This window comes from Xenopus tropicalis, chromosome 4 (genome assembly GCF_000004195.4).
Source record: "Xenopus tropicalis strain Nigerian chromosome 4, UCB_Xtro_10.0, whole genome shotgun sequence".
In the NCBI taxonomy this organism is placed as follows: Eukaryota; Metazoa; Chordata; class Amphibia; order Anura; family Pipidae; genus Xenopus; species Xenopus tropicalis.
In genome coordinates this window covers 5331650-5348398 of record NC_030680.2, presented here as the reverse complement: position 1 = coordinate 5348398, position 16749 = coordinate 5331650, and the positions used below count along the sequence as shown (strand labels likewise).

Genomic DNA, 16749 nt, shown 5'->3' with positions numbered 1-16749 from the left:
CCCGCGGCTATTCTTTTGTCACCCGCGGCTATTCTTTTGTCGCCTGCGGCCATTCTTTTGTCGGGCGACTATTCTTTTGGACGCGTGCCGAATTTTTCTGGCAAATGCGGAAATTCGCTGCGAATCCATGCCTGGTGAAACATTTTGCCCATCACTACCCCTTAATTATACATTCTTATCCACTACAATTCTATGCGTAATTTTAGGACTGGGAGTGAATGGGTTAAACTGGGCACAGTAAGGCCAGACTGTATTATCAGCCCCCTTGCCAGTGCCCAGCCGCCCAGAACAAACCCGCTGTGTCCCCCCCTCTCCCTCTCTATTGTCTGGGCAGAAGGGAACAAGAGCCGGGGGGGAATCGGTTACTGCCGGTGGCCTAATTCTGCCGTATTGTTTACAGCAAACGATCGTTAGGAAATATCAGCAGATAGTTGAAATGACTTTGCTGGGCAAACACAAGCGCTGCCCTGTGAGCTAAAGCGCTCCCAAAATAAAGTTGTCTCTGTGGAGCCACATAAGAAGCTCACTGTTCGCTGCTGTTGGAAGAGAGGGGGGGGGGGGGTGGGATGGATTTTTTTGCCCTTACAATTTGTTGAAACTGTTACATGCCATTAGGTGTACTGTAAACCATCCTGGGCTAAATTCTTTGCCTGACAATGCCCCTCTGAATCCCAGATACCTTCTTTTTTTTTTCTTTTTTTTCTTACTTTTATAGAGGGGGGGAAAAAGAAGGATTGGACCACATTAGGAGGAAAGTCGCTTGCAAGCAGCCCGAGGAGTTTTAATGCCCCGGCTGGGTCCGACGTAAGACTCTCTCTCTGCAAAGGAAAAGCCTCTGAGGAAGGTAAGGAACTCGCCTGCTGTACTTGTGCCCATTAGAGATGCCCATTTATACCCATGCACCGGGCAGTGCCAACAGGATCCCTGGGGGGAATTCTTCTAAAAATGTATTTGGAATAAGTCTATAAAAAAAAATGCAGAATTGCTTAGCAAAGGGCATCCGGGATAATTAAAGTTTTGTACTTTTACGAAATGTAAAATTGATTCAAACATTGACTTTTTCTTAAATATGGCTATTTAGTCTATCTATCTATCTATCATCTATCTATCTATCATCTGTCTATCTATCTATCTATCTATCTATCTATTATCTATCTATCTATCATCTATCTATCTATCTATCATCTGTCTATCTATCTATCTATCTATCTATCTATCTATCTATCTATCTATTATCTATCTATCTATCTATCATCTGTCTATCTATCATCTATCTATCTATCTATCTATCTTTCTACCTATCAATCATCTGTCTATCTACCTATCTATTTATCAATCATGTATCTATCTATCTATCTATCTATCTATCTTTCTACCTATCAATCATCTATCTACCTATGAATTATCTATCTATCTATCTATCTATCTATCAACTATCTACCTATCAATCATCTATCTACCTATGAATTATCTATCTATCTATTTATCTATCTATCTATCTATCTATCTACCTATCAATCATCTATCTATCTATCTATCATCTATGTATCTATCTATCTATCTATCTATCTATCTATCTACCTATCTATCTACCTATCTATCTACCTATCTATCTACCTATCTACCTATCAATCATCTATATATCTATATATCTATATATCTATCTAGCTATCCATCTATCTAATAAGTATGTATTGAATGTTTCTACTTAAATATAATGTTCTCAAAATAACATAATATCTGCCCCAATACCTATGAATATGAAATATTTGAAAAATATATTTTTTCATGTTAATGACTGGACAATAATAACCATTTAAACAAAATGTTAAATCTCTAAGAATGATAGATACCATAGTACTGACTCTATTGATTTGCCTAATATACTGGAAGGATCCCTGATTCTTTTTGGTTTAATTCACTACAGCAAAGAAAAAAACTGTAACTTGCCCAGTAACAGACTAATGCTGGTATTTTGCATTTATGGGTTGGGAGTTGGAGCAGGGTATCAAGTGCAGGGTATCCCATATTGGTAGAGGAGTCAATAAGTGGATAATTCTACAGTAAGTGCCCCCCACTGGCCTTTCTCAAGCAAGGTACCCAGGGCAGCTACCCTTATTTCCCACCCAATTAGGACAGTTCTGCCTTTAGAAGCACCTTCAATATTACCTTCTGACTCCAAAGGCACTTGGTCCCTCAATTGATTTTTCTTTAATTCTAACTAGTCCTAAATAACCTACAAATTAAAAAACAAAAGCAAATATCTTATTGGTTGCTATGGGTAGCATCACCAATGATGTTGGCTTACACACTATAATATATATGCCCCTATGTGTAGAAACCCACGGGGATTATCATAAAAGGTGCAATGTTTGCTTACAGGTCTAAACACTTATAACCACCAATCAGACTGGAGCATTTACTGGTCATGTGTTTTAAAGCAAACATCTTATTGGTTGCTATGAGGTACTGCACCTGGGCAAACGTACATATGGGTTTGATGTCCAATCAGATGTTTGCTTTCAAGCAGGTGACTAGTAAATACTACCTGATAATTGGTCACTGTGGATCTAATGGAAAGAGCCAATATATATATAAATATATGGCAATGCAATAGGTTCTGCAGTGCCAGAGTTGGACAGTATCTTGTGGAATTATTTTCCTTTTGTACCTCCTAATATCTGGGATCTGTTTATTCCCTCAAAGGGAAGTTTATTCTACTATTCAGTTACTCCTCTATTTATCTTTCATTCTGTCATTCAATTCAGTAGCTAGTTGCTAGGGTAAGAGAAAGCCTAACAACCTGATCATGGTGTAGAATTCAAATCTGGACAGTAGCAGAACATAATAGTTAAACAGTTAAAACATGAAAAAATAATCCATCCCCATGAAAAATTATAGTTCACGTAGTACTGATATTTAATTATGTCCTTAAGAGTATGTATTGCTTTTCCTCTCTCTACCATTAGGGGTCTCTGTTTCTAAAAAAAAGCTGTTCCGACCATTCATATCAAGTGCCGAGTGATGGCTTAAACTGGACTTACCCAAATGATAGCCTCTTGGATCATTTACCACATAGATGGGGGGGGGCTGCATAGCCAGAGTTTGGCCCATAATCAGCCCGACTGATATCTGAATGAACCCCAATATGATATAAAAGAATGTCCTTTTTGGCCCCATAAAAGTGAAAATTTGTTGCCACAAAGAGATTGGTACCATCACCTGTTTATAAATGGCAACTAATTCATGGTTCATGACTTGCCCATAAAGCAGGGCAGGACTGCTGCTTACAATGGGGGGATCAGATAGGATCTGTGCCACTGTGACAGAATGCTCTGTTATACAGATAGCTAGAATCTCAGCCATAAAGCAGGGCAGGACTGCTGCTTACAATGGGGGGTCAGATAGGATCTGTGCCACTGTGACAGAATGCTCTGTTATACAGATAGCTAGAATCTCAGCCATAAAGCAGGGCAGGACTGCTGCTTACAATGGGGGGGGGGATCAGATAGGATCTGTGCCACTGTGACAGAATGCTCTGTTATACAGATAGCTAGAATCTCAGCCATAAAGCAGGGCAGGACTGCTGCTTACAATGGGGGGATCAGATAGGATCTGTGCCACTGTGACAGAATGCTCTGTTATACAGATAGCTAGAATCTCAGCCATAAAGCAGGGCAGGACTGCTGCTTACAATGGGGGGATCAGATAGGATCTGTGCCACTGTGACAGAATGCTCTGTTATACAGATAGCTAGAATCTCAGCCATAAAGCAGGGCAGGACTGCTGCTTACAATGGGGGGATCAGATAGGATCTGTGCCACTGTGACAGAATGCTCTGTTATACAGATAGCTAGAATCTCAGCCATAAAGCAGGGCAGGACTGCTGCTTACAATGGGGGGATCAGATAGGATCTGTGCCACTGTGACAGAATGCTCTGTTATACAGATAGCTAGAATCTCAGCCATAAAGCAGGGCAGGACTGCTGCTTACAATGGGGGGGGATAGGATCTGTGCCACTGTGACAGAATGCTCTGTTATACAGATAGCTAGAATCTCAGCCATAAAGCAGGGCAGGACTGCTGCTTACAATGGGGGGGGGGGGGATAGGATCTGTGCCACTGTGACACCTGAGAGTAAGAATACCTACAAGAAGTTAATGCTTTAGTTGTATCGTCACCTTTAAACAAATAAAAATCATAACAAGCGCCCTGCATTAGTCTGTAACACTCGGGGAACCGTTTTGATGTCGGGCCAGGGTTACACATGGATTGGGTTTAACAAGCAGCTTTTTTTGGTTGTAAATCAAATTGGTTTATTGTAGCCTTTCCCTGAGCCGAGCTCCTAAACCCGTGTTTGTAGGGATATTGTGCGGATCCCTCCTGCCAGCATCAATCACTGATGGTCTGTTTGGGTTTAGGGATCAGTACCAGTTTGTGCTTCTTAAGAATTTCCCATTCATTCATCACATCACTGGCAAAATAGTTATAACAATGTCTAGCAACATTCCTTGTTTGCATATTTGTATTTATACATATGGGTAGGAGGTGCCATAGTGTTTCCCTTAGACAGTACAGTATGGGGGTACAGCTTATTGTGTGCCCAGAACATTCCTTCTCTGTATATTTGTATTTATACATATGGGTAGGGGGTGCCATAGTGTTTCCCTTAGACAGTACAGTATGGGGGTACAGCTTATTGTGTGCCCAGAACATTCCTTCTCTGTATATTTGTATTTATACATATGGGTAGGGGGTGCCATAGTGTTTCCCTTAGACAGTACAGTATGGGGGTACAGCTTATTGTGTGCCCAGAACATTCCTTCTCTGTATATTTGTATTTATACATATGGGTAGGGGGTGCCATAGTGTTTCCTTTAGACAGTACAGTATGGGGGTACAGCTTATTGTGTGCCCAGAACATTCCTTCTCTGTATATTTGTATTTATACATATGGGTAGGGGGTGCCATAGTGTTTCCCTTAGACAGTACAGTATGAGGGTACAGCTTATTGTGTGCCCAGAACATTCCTTCTCTGTATATTTGTATTTATACATATGGGTAGGGGGTGCCATAGTGTTTCCCTTAGACAGTACAGTATGGGGGTACAGCTTATTGTGTGCCCAGAACATTCCTTCTCTGTATATTTGTATTTATACATATGGGTAGGGGGTGCCATAGTGTTTCCCTTAGACAGTACAGTATGGGGGTACAGCTTATTGTGTGCCCAGAACATTCCTTCTCTGTATATTTGTATTTATACATATGGGTAGGGGGTGCCATAGTGTTTCCTTTAGACAGTACAGTATGGGGGTACAGCTTATTGTGTGCCCAGAACATTCCTTCTCTGTATATCTGTATTTATACATATGGGTAGGGGGTGCCATAGTGTTTCCCTTAGACAGTACAGTATGGGGGTACAGCTTATTGTGTGCCCAGAACATTCCTTCTCTGTATATTTGTATTTATACATATGGGTAGGGGGTGCCATAGTGTTTCCCTTAGACAGTACAGTATGGGGGTACAGCTTATTGTGTGCCCAGAACATTCCTTCTCTGTATATTTGTATTTATACATATGGGTAGGGGGTGCCATAGTGTTTCCCTTAGACAGTACAGTATGGGGGTACAGCTTATTGTGTGCCCAGAACATTCCTTCTCTGTATATGTGTATTTATACATATGGGTAGGAGGTGCCATAGTGTTTCCCTTAGACAGTACAGTATGGGGGTACAGCTTATTGTATGCCCAGAACATTCCTTCTCTGTATATTTGTATTTATACATATGGGTAGGGGGTGCCATAGTGTTTCCCTTAGACAGTACAGTATGGGGGTACAGCTTATTGTGTGCCCAGAACATTCCTTCTCTGTATATGTGTATTTATACATATGGGTAGGAGGTGCCATAGTGTTTCCCTTAGACAGTACAGTATGGGGGTACAGCTTATTGTATGCCCAGAACATTCCTTCTCTGTATATTTGTATTTATACATATGGGTAGGGGGTGCCATAGTGTTTCCCTTAGACAGTACAGTATGGGGGTACAGCTTATTGTGTGCCCAGAACATTCCTTCTCTGTATATTTGTATTTATACATATGGGTAGGAGGTGCCATAGTGTTTCCCTTAGACAGTACAGTATGAGGGTCGGTGACGCCGATGTAAAAGCTGGAAAGATGTAGACAAAGATAGTAAATAATTGTTAAAAATATATAATGAAGACCAATTGCAAAGCTGTTAGGAATAGTGCATTCTATAATATACTAAAAGTTATCTTCAATGTTAAGCCCCACCCTTACCTGACCTGTGAAGGAGAATCAGAGAAGTGGGCAAGGCATTATGGGAAATGTAGTCTCATCTAGAGCAGAGCTGATTTATTTATGTTCATCTTCTTTCCCCAGGAAGAATCATTCTAAATATGATGTGCACCACACTGAGCCCGGCGGGGCGGGGCCCGGGCCTCTCAGATATGCACCAGTACAGCCAGTGGCTGGCAATACGGCACGAGGCCAACCTGCTGCCCATGAAAGAAGATCTGGCTTTGTGGCTCACCAGCTTTCTCGGTAAGATACTTTGCATTTGTCATTGGTTTATTGCCTTTGGGGGTTGATGTGATCGGGGTGGGGGGTCAGTACAGAACCCCCTACTGGTTAAAATAGAGTGGAGTTTAATTTTCCTTAAATGGAGACATATAGGATAAACAACCCCCCCCCCCCCAATCCTGTAGGCAGTTATGAATAATATACGGTGCTGGTTAGTCTTTGGTCTAAATATTAATCCTATCTGTAAAAATGGCCACTATATTGGAGCTCCCTATAGATCAGGGGTCCTCAAACAGGGGGCCAGTTCACAATCCCTCAGACTTTTGGGGGGCCAGACTATTGTTAGTCCTCAAACTACAGCCGCCCCTGCTCCCTGCCTCACTCCTGGCTACTTCCTATCTGCCCCAGCTGGGCCGAGGACCACGCTGAGGCAGACAGGTAGTAGCCAGGGATGAGGACGCAGCAGGGGCCGGATAAATGCCCTTGGGGGGCCGTATCTGACCCCCTGGGCCTTAGTTTGAGGATCCCTGCTATGGATCCTCTCATGTCCCTGTCCATGTTTCAAATGAGGGGTGGGCGTGTCCTAATGGTCCCTGTCAGAAGCACAGTAGGAGGGGGATAGCCAATCGCAGCCACACAAGCACAGACAGGCTTCAGTTCCCTATTAGGTCAGCCTAGCTGCTGATTGGTTCCTATCCTACAGTGCCGCCGCCCCCCCTGCACAGCCTGGGAAAGGAGGCAACAGGAAGTAGAACAGGTGGGTGGGGCTAGTGGGGTTTTGGGGGAATTTCTCAATAAATCAGCCCAAAACACTACTTACAGTAGGAGGGGGATAGCCAATCACAGCCCTACAGTCACACAAGCAAAGACAGTCTTCAGTTCCCTATCAGGTCAGCCTAGCTGCTGATTGGTTCCTATCCTACAGTGCCCCCCTGCACAGCCTGGGAAAGGAGGAAACAGGAAGTAGAACAGGTGGGCGGGGCTAGTGGAGTTTTGGGGAAATTTCTTAATAAATCAGCCAAAACATTACTTTTTTAAGCACAATCCTTCTATATTTAATGCTTTGGTACATTTCGCATGATATGTCTCCTTTAAAGGGAAAGGTGTCGGCTGTAGGTTTAGTGTAATTCACTGACCCCATTTAGCAGACAAGAGAAGCTGAATGGGGCCGATTCTTCTCCAGATCAAGGGTGAATTTGCCGAGGCAACACATGATCCAGCTCTGCAGCCTGTCTGAGCAATCTGCCCTTTATTGTCCATATGTGCGACATTCCAGCCCCGTAAATATAAATACCCGAGGGGGCCGCGCTGCTATGGATCATTAGTGAATACAGCAGCAGCTTTACCTCTGACCTCTCCCCATACACACACACGGCGCAGGATTAAATGGAGTTACTGTGTCCCCCGGTATTAAATGGAGTCTATTGTTGGAAGTTTAAATGGGAAGTTTGGGAGTTTTTTAAATGAACTGAAAAGATCCAGATTCATATAATTAGAATATAAATCCATTCATTTTTTTTTTACCAGAATTGTGCTTAGTACAGGGGAATCCCTATGTGCCATAGTTTTATGGTATCTCTCTGTACAGGCTATGAGCAAACTTAGGGGGCTGTTCCTGCTGAATTGTGCTTAGTACAGGGGAATCCCTATGTGCCATAGTTTTATGGTATCTCTCTGTACAGGCTATGGGCAAACTTAGGGGGCTGTTCCTGCTGAATTGTGCTTAGTACAGGGGAATCCCTATGTGCCATAGTTTTATGGTATCTCTCTGTACAGGCTATGAACAAACTTAGGAGGCTGTTCCTGCTGAATTGTGCTTAGTACAGGGGAATCCCTATGTGCCATAGTTTTATGGTATCTCTCTGTACAGGCTATGGGCAAACTTAGGGGGCTGTTCCTGCTGAATTGTGCTTAGTACAGGGGAATCCCTATGTGCCATAGTTTTATGGTATCTCTCTGTACAGGCTATGGGCAAACTTAGGGGGCTGTTCCTGCTGAATTATGCTTAGTACAGGGGAATCCCTATGTGCCATAGTTTTACGGTATCTCTCTGTACAGGCTATGGGCAAACTTAGGGGGCTGTTCCTGCTGAATTGTGCTTAGTACAGGGGAATCCCTATGTGCCATAGTTTTATGGTATCTCTCTGTACAGGCTATGAGCAAACTTAGGGGGCTGTTCCTGTGGTTGGATTTTTTCAATGCTATGAGATTTAAAATGACTACGAATAGGCTACAAGTCCTACAGACTGAGATGGCAACTTTTGGATCTTGTATGGAGCCAACCTGATGGCCTGCCCAAGTGTTATTCCAGCAGCCCTGCAGATGCCTATTGCTCTGAATCCGATTCTTGGCCTGAGAGCTAAATGATCATATCAGTCCAGTTTGGCTTTTACTGTGGGTAGAAGCTGGGGAATTTTAGGTAGAGTAGGAGAATAGAGTGGAAGGAAAGATAAATCACATTGAATTCCTATTTCATGCCAAAGGGAAAGAGGGAGAGGTATACAGTGAATAGGAAAATATTTATTGGAAGGTCATTAACAAATATCCTTTGTCTTCTTGGTAACAGACTATTCAATTTTTTTTGGCACAAATTGAGCTCTGAAAAGTAAATTATCTGACCGTGAAGCTGCCAAGAGGGTAATATCCAAAAGGGAACGTATTTATAAAGCTCAATGGTGAGATGTAAGCTGAACCGCAGTGTAGTGCATCAACTGCAGAGATCTAGCAGCTACTCTTTCTCTTGGCCGAGGCCTTATCAGCTGCTTATTGGCCCCAGCCCTTCCATATATCTGATTTACAGGCCAATGTGGAACAAGACGAGGCCTTAGAGTAGAGTTATTGGTTGTGAAAATGCATTAACCTATTAGAATCACTCCTGGATGGAAGGAACCATTACTAAACCTTTATAATCCCCCCATAGTCTTCCATTATTAGTACCTTCTGCCTGATCTTCTTCCATCTAGGCACTACAAAAGTGGAGCAGAAAACTCTGATTCTGATTGGAGGATACAGTTTGCATGCTTAATAAGCTGAGTCAGATACACATTGTGATCCTGTCGCAATAAAATAAAAGAGCCGATTTATTGTCTGTTGTACTTTTTTGCATTGTTTTATTTATTGCACAATCATGTTTTTGAAAAGAAATAAAGTAAAATAAAAATCTCTCCAAACCAGGAAAGTGTTGTTTTGTTTTAAAAAAAAAACTTGATTGTGGAAAAAGTAATCAATGCAAAAAAAAATAAAAAATGATAGAGCTAGAGATCTCACTCGCATTACATTAATAAACGAGCCCCGCCCCCGTCAGGACCTAATTGGCAATCTGTGGGTTCAGGCCAATGCCAGAGGGGCTGCTGTAAGATACCATAGACCAGGGGTGGGCAAACTTTTTAGCTCAGGGGCCACAATGACTTACAGACAGGCCAGGCCGGGCCAACGTTACGCCCAGGGCTGCCATCAGAAATCACGAGGCCCCTCAGTTCCCCCCCAGCATCCCACCCAGCATCCTCCAGCTCCACTCCCCAGCATCCTGCAGCTCCCCACCCCAGCATCATCCAGCTCCCACCCCAGCATCCTCCAGCTCCCACCCCAGCATTCTCCAGCTCCATTCCCCAGCCTCCTCCAGCTCCATTCCCCAGCCTCCTCCAGCTCCCACCCCAGCATCCTCCAGCTCCATTCCCCAGCATCCTCCAGCTCCCAACCCAGCATCCTCCAGCTCCATTCCTCAGCATCCTCCAGCTCCCACCCCAGCATCCTCCAGCTCCATTCCCCAGCATCCTCCAGCTCCCACCCCAGCATCCTCCAGCTCCATTCCCCAGCATCCTGCAGCTCCCCCCAGCATCCTTCCCAGCATCCTCCAGCTCCATTCCCCAGCATCCTCCAGCTCCCACCCCAGCATCCTCCAGCTCCATTCCTCAGCATCCTCCAGCTCCCACCCCAGCATCCTCCAGCTCCATTCCCCAGCATCCTCCAGCTCCCACCCCAGCATCCTCCAGCTCCATTCCCCAGCATCCTGCAGCTCCCCCCAGCATCCTTCCCAGCATCCTCCTCAACATCCTCCGACCAGCTCCCCCCCAGCATCCTCCATCTCCCCCCCAGCAACCTACAGCTTCCTCAGTCCTTCGGCTGTGCCTGTCCCCTGGCTCCCTGCTGGATCCTTTTATATGGTTGCGCCCTGTGCATACTGATGTGACGCGCATGGGGCGCAACCAGGGCCGTAATTCTTTAAAGGGGGCCCGAGTCGGCGGGCTGGATTAAAAATGCCAACGGCTCAGATGTGGCCCGCGGGCCGTAGTTTGCCCACCCCTGCCATAGACAGTCACTATATATTGGGCTGGGGGGGGCTTTTTGGGCCTCTCTGTACTTGAAATGCCAGGGCCTCCCCCCACTGTAAAGCAAAAACACTTAAAATAATATTTGCCATATAGTCCCCATTTCCATATAGACATTATATGCCCATAAAGGAACGACCCCCGGTGGCCTTTTAAAATAAATTAGCACCAGACTCCTCAAATCTGTGCTTCTCATTTTACCCAATCAACAAACAACCAAGCAATTAGCGGTCACGTTGGTTAACTTTCCTTTAATTTGGCGTGAAATTGCAAAAGCATGTGAGTTCCGCCACTGCCGCATAGGGTGGGCTTGGTGACCCGGTACGTCTACTGCTTTAACTATTTTTAAATGGGTTTTTTTTCAGGTTTTATCCATTTATTTTCTATTTTTCATTTTCAACAAAAATCTGCCGCAAATCAACAATTAAAGAGGGAAATATTAGACGAAGTAAAATAATAAATAAAAAACAATTTTACTTACGATTTTTTTTTGTTGTTATCTTTGAATGATGGAATATGGAGGATATCGGGTTCTACACATTTCACAAGCCATTTAGCTGCTAGTAGGATCAATCTGACACCAGAATGTTCCATGACGTCGGTGCCGACAAACACTCGCTGCGCGCTGCTGCTTCCAAATATTTTATTTTCTTTGGACCGTTTGTGACATTTGGGTTTTGTTTTTGGTTCGTGGATCGTTGCCTTCCAAGTAGTGAAATAAAAATTTTACTTTGAGATTCCATTCTTTGCTATTTTTACAGTTCCGCTTGAGAAGCAAACGTGCCCGTGTTGGGATTGCATTACGGTAATGCGTCCGCTTAGGGGCTTGTAATAGCGTCTCTGTATATCACTCAACCCTTCCATACTCCTTCCAAGCCCACCAACTAGGGTTGCCACCCTTCCATTGTTGGAAACCAGGGAAGGGGGTGGGGTTGTAATGTCACAGGCAGGCCCTGGGGGGCGCCACAAATTAGGGGGCTGCATACCGTCCCGTTGCCATTGCCGTTTTTCTCCCATACGGAGCAATGGGGACCTCTCCCCACTGCTCCGTATGTGATCTTAAACTTTCGCGCACGTCACGATGGGGCTGACCTAGGGGCGCCCGGATTAGAAATCCGGCACTGGTCACAGGGCCATGGCAGTGATGTCGGGGCAGGTACTGTATATACTCGAGTATAAGCCTAGTTTTTCAGCACCCAAAATGTGCTGAAAAAAAGTCACCCTTGGCTTATACGCGAGTCGGGTGCCATGGGTCCTTCCAGACTAGTACCCTCTGTCCTTTGTGTGCAAATTAGGCCACCCACAACCAGACCTCTTCTGGGTGCCCCGAGGCTGCCCCTGTTGGTACTTTTGGGTCAACTCGCTCTCTCTTTGCTGTAAGTACTTCCTGGTCAACTCGCTCTCTCTTTGCTGTAAGTACTTCCTGGTAAAGTCACTCCCACTCTCTCATTTGCTGTAACTACTTTCTGGTCACCCCATGGTACACTTTACCACTTTCCTTCACTCTCTCATTGGTTGTAAGTACTTCCTGCTCACTTTACAGGATACTTTCCCTCACTCTGTCATTGGTTGTAAGTACTTCCTAGTCAGCCCATGGTACACGTTCCCTCACTCTCTCATTGGTTGTAAATACTTCCTGCTACCTTCACAGGACACTTTCCCTCACTCTCCCATTGGCTGTAAGTACTTCCTGCTCACTCACAGGACACTTTCCCTCACACTCTCATTGGCTGTAAGTACTTCCTGCTCACTCACAGGACACTTTCCCTCACTCTCTCATTGGCTGTAAGTACTTCCTGCTCACTCACAGGACACTTTCCCTCACACTCTCATTGGCTGTAAGTACTTCCTGCTCACTCACAGGACACTTTCCCTCACTCTCTCATTGGCTGTAAGTACTTCCTGCTCACTTCACAGGACACTTTCCCTCACTCTCTCATTGGCTGTAAGTACTTCCTGCTCACTCACAGGACACTTTCCCTCACACTCTCATTGGCTGTAAGTACTTCCTGCTCACTCACAGGACACTTTCCCTCACTCTCTCATTGGCTGTAAGTACTTCCTGCTCACTTCACAGGACACTTTCCCTCACTCTCTCATTGGCTGTAAGTACTTCCTGCTCACTTCACAGGACACTTTCCCTCACTCTCCCATTGGCTGTAAGTACTTCCTGCTCACTTCACAGGAAATTTTCCCTCACTCTCTCATTGGCTGTAAGTACTTCCTGCTCACTCACAGGAAATTTTCCCTCACTCTCTCATTGGCTGTAAGTACTTCCTGCTCACTCACAGGAAATTTTCCCTCACTCTCTCATTGGCTGTAAGTACTTCCTGCTCACTTTACGGGACACTTTCCCTCACTCTCTCATTGGCTGTAAGTACTTCCTGCTCACTCACAGGACACTTTCCCTCACTCTCTCATTGGCTGTAAGTACTTCCTGCTCACTTCACAGGACACTTTCCCCCACTCTCTCATTGGCTGTAAGTACTTCCTCCTCACTTCACAGGAAATTTTCCCTCACTCTCTCATTGGCTGTAAGTACTTCCTGCTCACTTTACGGGACACTTTCCCTCACTCTCTCATTGGCTGTAAGTACTTCCTGCTCACTCACAGGACACTTTCCCTCACTCTCTCATTGGCTGTAAGTACTTCCTGCTCACTTTACGGGACACTTTCCCTCACTCTCTCATTGGCTGTAAGTACTTCCTGCTCACTCACAGGACACTTTCCCTCACTCTCTCATTGGCTGTAAGTACTTCCTGCTCACTTTACGGGACACTTTCCCTCACTCTCTCATTGGCTGTAAGTACTTCCTGCTCACTCACAGGACACTTTCCCTCACTCTCTCATTGGCTGTAAGTACTTCCTGCTCACTCACAGCACACTTTCCCTCACTCTCTCATTGGCTGTAAGTACTTCCTGCTCACTCACAGGACACTTTCCCTCACTCTCTCATTGGCTGTAAGTACTTTCTGCTCACTCACAGGAAATTTTCCCTCACTCTCCCATTGGCTGTAAGTACTTCCTGCTCACTCACAGGAAATTTTCCCTCACTCTCCCATTGGCTGTAAGTACTTCCTGCTCACTCACAGGAAATTTTCCCTCACTCTCTCATTGGCTGTAAGTACTTCCTGCTCACTTTACGGAACACTTTCCCTCACTCTCTCATTGGCTGTAAGTACTTCCTGCTCACTCACAGGACACTTTCCCCCACTCTCTCATTGGCTGTAAGTACTTCCTGCTCACTCACAGGAAATTTTCCCTCACTCTCCCATTGGCTGTAAGTACTTCCTGCTCACTCACAGGAAATTTTCCCTCACTCTCTCATTGGCTGTAAGTACTTCCTGCTCACTTTACGGGACACTTTCCCTCACTCTCTCATTGGCTGTAAGTACTTCCTGCTCACTCACAGGACACTTTCCCTCACTCTCTCATTGGCTGTAAGTACTTCCTGCTCACTTTACGGGACACTTTCCCTCACTCTCTCATTGGCTGTAAGTACTTCCTGCTCACTCACAGGACACTTTCCCTCACTCTCCCATTGGCTGTAAGTACTTCCTGCTGACTCACAGGACACTTTCCCCCACTCTCCCATTGGCTGTAAGTACTTCCTGCTCATCTTACAGGACACTTTCCCTCACTCTCCCATTGGCTGTAAGTACTTCCTGCTCATCTCACAGGACACTTTCCCTCACTCTCTCATTGGCTGTAAGTACTTCCTGCTCATCTCACAGGACACTTTCCCTCACTCTCTCATTGGCTGTAAGTACTTCCTGCTCATCTCACAGGACACTTTCCCTCACACTCTCATTGGCTGTAAGTACTTCCTGCTCATCTCACAGGACACTTTCCCTCACTCTCTCATTGGCTGTAAGTACTTCCTGCTCACTTTACGGGACACTTTCCCTCACTCTCTCATTGGCTGTAAGTACTTCCTGCTCATCTCACAGGACACTTTCCCTCACTCTCTCATTGGCTGTAAGTACTTCCTGCTCATCTCACAGGACACTTTCCCTCACACTCTCATTGGCTGTAAGTACTTCCTGCTCACTCACAGGACACTTTCCCTCACTCTCTCATTGGCTGTAAGTACTTCCTGCTCACTTTACGGGACACTTTCCCTCACTCTCTCATTGGCTGTAAGTACTTCCTGCTCACTTCACAGGAAATTTTCCCTCACTTTCTCATTGGCTGTAAGTACTTCCTGCTCACTCACAGGACACTTTCCCTCACTCTCTCATTGGCTGTAAGTACTTCCTGCTCACTCACAGGACACTTTCCCCCACTCTCTCATTGGCTGTAAGTACTTCCTGCTCACTCACAGGAAATTTTCCCTCACTCTCCCATTGGCTGTAAGTACTTCCTGCTCACTCACAGGAAATTTTCCCTCACTCTCTCATTGGCTGTAAGTACTTCCTGCTCACTTTACGGGACACTTTCCCTCACTCTCTCATTGGCTGTAAGTACTTCCTGCTCACTTTACGGGACACTTTCCCTCACTCTCTCATTGGCTGTAAGTACTTCCTGCTCACTCACAGGACACTTTCCCTCACTCTCCCATTGGCTGTAAGTACTTCCTGCTCACTCACAGGACACTTTCCTCCACTCTCCCATTGGCTGTAAGTACTTCCTGCTCATCTTACAGGACACTTTCCCTCACTCTCCCATTGGCTGTAAGTACTTCCTGCTCATCTCACAGGACACTTTCCCTCACTCTCTCATTGGCTGTAAGTACTTCCTGCTCATCTCACAGGACACTTTCCCTCACTCTCTCATTGGCTGTAAGTACTTCCTGCTCATCTCACAGGACCCTTTCCCTCACACTCTCATTGGCTGTAAGTACTTCCTGCTCACTCACAGGACACTTTCCCTCACTCTCTCATTGGCTGTAAGTACTTCCTGCTCACTTTACGGGACACTTTCCCTCACTCTCTCATTGGCTGTAAGTACTTCCTGCTCACTTCACAGGAAATTTTCCCTCACTCTCTCATTGGCTGTAAGTACTTCCTGCTCACTCACAGGACACTTTCCCTCACTCTCTCATTGGCTGTAAGTACTTCCTGCTCACTCACAGGACACTTTCCCTCACTCTCCCATTGGCTGTAAGTACTTCCTGCTCACTCACAGGACACTTTCCCCCACTCTCTCATTGGCTGTAAGTACTTCCTGCTCACTCACAGGACACTTTCCCTCACTCTCCCATTGGCTGTAAGTACTTCCTGCTCACTCACAAGATGCTTTCCCTCACTCTCCCATTGGCTGTAAGTACTTCCTGCTCACTCACAGGACACTTTCCCCCACTCTCTCATTTGCTGTAAGTACTTCCTGCTCACTCACAGGACACTTTCCCCCACTCTCTCATTTGCTGTAAGTACTTCCTGGTTCCCTAACATGACATTTTCCCTCACTCATTTGCTGTTAGTAATTCCTGGTTACCTCACAGGACACTCCCTCTCGCCTATACGGTAATCACTTCCTAGTTACCTCACCCGTAGGTGACACCTTTGGTCACAGCAGAACTGGGACTGGGGACTGGGCCAATGACACTGGGCGGCAGAGTAGTGGTTTATAGAGATGGAGTCTGACATTCGGGGGGTGGTTCCCACACAGAACACTTTCCCTCATCCTTTCATGTTCCGTATATAGTTCTTCATTACCTCACAGAATATTTCTAGTCTCTCTACTGGATCTCCTGCTGCTCATATCTCTATTTATTGGCTACCATTTCTTTTCTCATGCACCACTTTCTGGGGGTCATTTATCAACACTGGGCAAATTTGCCCATAGGCAGTAACCCATGGCAACCAACCAAAATGTTGCATTCGATGTACTACCTGCAACTGGATAAAAACAAAGCCAATCGTTGATTGGTTGCTATGG

The 16749-nt window shown here is 45.3% G+C and overlaps 1 protein-coding gene across 1 annotated transcript in view; it reads left to right on the top strand.

The window, feature by feature from the left end:
• Window positions 1-595: 595 nt before the first annotated feature.
• The window catches only part of gas2 (growth arrest specific 2), a 78286-nt gene continuing 62132 nt past the window's right edge, over window positions 596-16749 (top strand). The window contains exons 1-2 of the mRNA XM_018089894.2: window positions 596-844; window positions 6401-6562. Coding sequence (XP_017945383.1) covers window positions 6418-6562 — 145 coding nt within the window. The 5' untranslated portion in view covers window positions 596-844; window positions 6401-6417. The remainder of the gene's footprint in view (window positions 845-6400; window positions 6563-16749) is intronic.